The 5,021-nt window shown below is 37.2% G+C and overlaps 1 protein-coding gene across 1 annotated transcript; it reads right to left on the bottom strand.

Moving 5' to 3' along the window:
* Window positions 1-702: 702 nt before the first annotated feature.
* LOC132271511 (uncharacterized) lies at window positions 703-2,964 on the bottom strand. Its single transcript, XM_059772907.1, has 2 exons — window positions 2,575-2,964; window positions 703-1,731 (listed from the first exon to the last, which is right to left on the bottom strand). The coding sequence occupies exons 1-2, from the start codon at window positions 2,734-2,736 to the stop codon at window positions 1,159-1,161; spliced, it is 735 nt and encodes a 244-aa protein (XP_059628890.1). The 5' UTR covers window positions 2,737-2,964; the 3' UTR covers window positions 703-1,158.
* Window positions 2,965-5,021: the final 2,057 nt, after the last annotated feature.

Raw genomic sequence — 5,021 nt, 5'->3', positions numbered from 1 at the left:
GTGAGATGATGAAGCAAGCCTAGGTTGTGAACTAAGGGAACAATCTGGGATTGCCACTAGAGAAAATTTGTGGTGTTTAGCTTGACTGAAATCAAGCTAGAGCACTGATGGAGAACTGAATATTAAGTTGAGGCTCTTCCTTTGGGTTTGAAGAGGAGGACAAGAAAGACATGGTTTCTAGGCTTGCAGGTAATGGCTTTGATACCATGAAGATTTTTAAAGAATTTTCTCAATGGAAGCGAGCAGTACAACTTTTTCATTGATGAACAAGTTCAAATATGTACATGTACAAAGGCTTGATTTAACAAGATAATTGAGTAATCACAAGAGCTAAAAAAGGAACTCTAAATAAGCAGCAGATAATTGAAATCAATTATTGACTGAGTCCCTTGATCAGTGAGTAGATTTTTTTAGTTTCTGCAGGAAATAATTCCAAAGATATTGCCTTGAATATCTCCATGATCATAGGCAGGCATTGTTGTGTGAATTATTTCCAACACTTTTCCCGTTGGTGTTGTGAACCGGCTATACCATTGCTCAACAACCCAATTAATTGTGTGCATATCGTCTTTCGTTAATTACTATATGTATATAGGAACAAATATATATATATACACACACACACAAACAAAATCCTCCCACCTATATATTAAATTCATAAAGCACGGTAGGAATTCGTTCCGATGCACTGCTCTGTCAATGAGAGGGTGAAAATTACACCACCGAGCCTATTAGTATAGCCCATTTTACATTTCCTAAAAATAGATTCAAGTCATTAAAAATACTAATTTCTATATTATGGAGACAACAAAAACAAAGTGACAGATTCTAGGACGGCAGAGTAAATGAGCTATTCAATTCAACTTGAGTTGAATCCAAATTGCTCTCCGTATGCCATCTACGTTACATTGCTACTTTCAAATGACAAACAACTACAAGCAACGATTTAATGACAGTTGAAATGATCGTTATTTTACGACACACGTGTTGCACTGTTTTGAACGATCTTATCATTTCACGTAGTACCAATTCACTGTTCAAAACAATATGGTTCATATCGTTTCATAGACTACCATGTGAAATGATTATAACCGCTCATCACAGTACAGCACGGGTGCTATACTAATGGCGGGAAAGAAAAGTAGTATGCCCTCAACCCTAATGGTCAATATTTCTACGTCTTCCGTCCCTGCCCTCCTCTTCAGAATCACCAACAACCCAGCCAGAATCAAGGGTAACATCAAGAAAATATAGCATGAAGACCAGGACAAAGCAACACAAGAACATTGGAATAGGTCCAAAGATCCACAAAAACAGCGGGAAAGAAAAGTAGTATGCCCTCAACCCTAATGACCAGAAATAGCTCCCTCTGTTCACTGTCCTCCCCACATACTCTGCCGTCAAATGATGACTTGAAAGCTGACTCTGTTCTGGGCTCATCTTCTTGAATGGTACATTGATTAGTATACTGGCATGACTGTAGTACCTTATGGACTGCACATCAAACAAGAATGCCACCAAGAAGCACACTAATATGGAGAAGTACTTTATTGAATACCCCAGTTGGCTCCCGTCCCCGAACGCAAACCCGGCCGACCGGTAGCCACCGCTGTTGGTCATCAGGACGGCGATGAGTGAGCTGAGCATGATCGCCGTCGACGCCAAGAGAGTCGATGCCATTATGTTGTTTCTCAGTGTCTGAACTGCTAGAATCCCATTCCTTGACGCATCCTGCCATATTAAAATCATTGTAATCTCAGTGTATTTGTAATTGAATCAATGGTGTGTATATATACATGTATTGTGTGTACGATTGTGTATATATTCAATCTTCGTAATTGAATCTGTGTATATATGTGGGTGATCTTTATATTTCCAATCAATCAAAAAAATTCTGTTATGGGTAACAAAGCTCTAGTTGTAGCTTAGTGCTTAAATCTTCACGATGTGATATTGAAAAATTAACTTAATAATTTTTTTTTTTTTTAAATAACTCCCACAATATTTTTGGAGACTCCACGCATTAAATGAAAATTTACTCAAAAAAAAAAAAAAAAAAAAAAAAAAAAAAAAAAGCAATATAATCCTCACTCTGTAATTCTGCTCTGTTATTGATTATAGAATCAATGCCTGCACAATTTTATTGTAAATTCTTCAGATTCATTTTGTAATTGTCCTGGAGATATTATATTTGCTAATTAATATATATACACGCATATACATACATATATATGTAAATATATATTGTCAAGGAGTGTATCAATTGTTAATTGTATCTAACTAAAATCCTTATGATCATAGTATCAATGGCCACAATTTTATTATCAATTCTTAAGATGCATTTTTAAATTGACCTGAAATTTATAGTAGCTTATATATACAAACACCTTTGTATATGCATATGTAGCATGTACATATATATATATATATATAGAAATTTTAACCACTCATTTGAGTGTTTGTGTGTAAATTCAATCTAGAGCATCTAGATACAGATATAGAAGAAGTATTTGATCATCATCAACATTGTATGTGATAAAATTACCAAATTAAAAAATGATTGAATGTGTTCACCTCCATCATAGCACGAACCCAGAATCGGCGGTTGATGTCGTTGATGCCTATGACAGTCCTCGTGGGGTGTTTGATGATCTGATACAGGAGCCAGATATGGTAAGCCACCATCACAAGAAGACCTGATGGTACCAACACATAATCAAGAATTTGTTTTTCCATATATATATGTATGGAGTGTTGTATATATGTAGCAGTGAGACTAGCAGATTATATATAATGGAGAAATTAAAGTCAAAATCACTTTCTGTCTGGAGGAAAAAATCAAAATCACTTTCTGCCCTGATGAAAATATCAATGTTTGGAGATGAAAATATATGTCTGGTTTATGTTTTGTTGAACCGTGTTTGAGAGAGATACAGAGGGGGAGGAAAGAGAATAAGGAGGGGAGGGGAGGGGAGTGAGAGTCCAAGTGTATCACGGGTGTATTTATGTGTGTGGTGTGTTGAGACGCGTGGAATCCGTAAATTCAGCAATTGCCGGATACATGTGTATAAGTGTACGTGCAATGCATATGTATATGCATTTGGAAAAAAAACTTTCTAACATCTTTAATACTTTATTATCTATATCAGAAATTCATTATATCATATCACATAAATAAAAATATTTCATTTTAATAGATCATATTACTACATGACACTATTTAATAAGTCAGTAATATGCAAATTCAGAAAAAAAAAAAAAATTTGAGAGAGCACAGTTGAATAATAAAAAAAATTGAAGATAAATATTTTTAAAATAAAATAATAAATATAAGAATTTTTAAAAATTAGTGAGATAAAAATGTGAAATGGAGTATTTTGAAAAATTGAGTGGGGTATTTTTGAGATTTTAGTTGAAATTATAGGTATAATGTAAATTGAAAAAAATCAAGTGGGGGCATTTATGAAATTTTAGTTTAAACTATAGGTAATAATGTAAATAAAAAAAACCCTAGTGGGTAGCTAAAACTATAAGTAATAATATAAATTATAAAAAATCTAGTGGGGGCACCTGAATTGAGTCTGTACCTGGGTGATAACATATCATTACTACAGCCGACTCATTAAAGTTTTTATCATGCATGCAAGTGTGTGTGTGTGAATGACGTTATACAAGTCAAATTTTCTCTCACAAAAACTAATGATGTGTTTGGTGTGCAGAAATTGAATGGAATGCGAGTGGGAATGGGAATGGGAATGGGAATGGGAATGGAATAAGAATGATAATGGAATGAGATGGTCATTCTCATTCTATTGTTTAATTGTAAATATGAAATATGTAAGAATGGAATGATAATAACCATTCTAGTGTTTGGTTGGACTAATTTTTAATTTAGAATGAAATAAATTTCAAATTGAGTTCTCTAAAATATCCCTATTAGTAAAAAATAAATTAAATTAACAAAATAAAATTATTCTATAATGTTTTAAAAATAAATGGTGGTAATGGCGGTGGTGGAAAACGGTAGAGGTGGTGGTGTTGGAAGGCGGTGGCGGTGGTGGTGTTGGAAGGCGGTGGCAATAGTGGAAAGTGGTGTCAAGAGTGTTAGTGGTGGTGGTGGAAGGAGATAATGGTGTCAGTGGCGGTGGTGGAAGCCAATAAAGGTGACTCTGGTGGTGGTGGTAGTGGAAGGCGGTAGCGGTGGTGGTAGTGGAAGGAAATGGCGGTGGTGATGGAAGGTGGTGGTGATGGTGAAAGGTAGAGGCGATGGTGGTGCAAGACAGTGGCGACAGTGGTGGTGGTGAAAGGGGTGGCGGCAATGGTGGTGGAAGGCGGTGGCTGTGATAAAAAGCGGTGGCGGTGGCAGTAGCGGAAGGTGGTGAAAGACAGTGGCGGAATGGTAGTGAAAGGTGATGACGGTGGTGGTGGTAGAAGGTGGTAGAAGACGATAGCAGTGGTGGAAGGTGGTGACGGAAGGCAGTGGTGGTGGTAGTGGAAGGCGGTGGCGGTGGTGTAAGACAGTGGCAGTAGTGGTGGTGGAAGGCGGTAGCGGTGGTGAAAGGAGGTAGCGGTGGTGGAAGGTGATGAAAGGTGATGGCGGCGGCGGTGGTGGTAGTAGTGGTGGTGGCGGTAGCAGCAACAATTGTTAGGGCAAAGGAAGGCGGTGGTGGAAAGCGGTGGTAGAAAGCAGCGGTAGTGCCGGTGGTGGTGAAAGGTGGAGGTGGTTATGGTGGAAGATGGTGATGATTTTTGGACTTGGAACATAAAGGTCTTTTGGGAAATTGATTTTTTAAAAAAATTTACTTGAGAATGGAATGACCATTCCATAGGTTTAGTTGTGGAATGGATTTTCATTCCAATGAAATGGCCATTCCCACTTTAAATTGCATATCAAACAAAGGTATGGTTGAAATGAACATGCCATTCCATTACATTCCATTCCTGCACACCAAATGCAGCATAAATGTATGGGCATTCCATTCCATAAGTGCACATTAGCCCACAAGGTCACCACAATCACT

Source organism: Cornus florida, unplaced genomic scaffold (assembly GCF_030987335.1).
Source record: "Cornus florida cultivar Cherokee Brave unplaced genomic scaffold, ASM3098733v1 CherokeeBrave_3.0.0_Hap2_Chr08, whole genome shotgun sequence".
Classification (NCBI taxonomy): Eukaryota; Viridiplantae; Streptophyta; class Magnoliopsida; order Cornales; family Cornaceae; genus Cornus; species Cornus florida.
This window is presented reverse-complemented; position numbering and strand designations above follow the sequence as displayed.

Coding starts and splice junctions, on each gene's coding strand:
- LOC132271511 (XM_059772907.1), bottom strand. CDS start 2,736: ATGGAAAAACAAATTCTTGATTATGTGTTGGTACCATCAGGTCTTCTT. Junction 1,732..2,574: donor GGGTTCGTGCTATGATGGAG/GTGAACACATTC, acceptor TTAATATGGCAG/GATGCGTCAAGGAATGGGAT.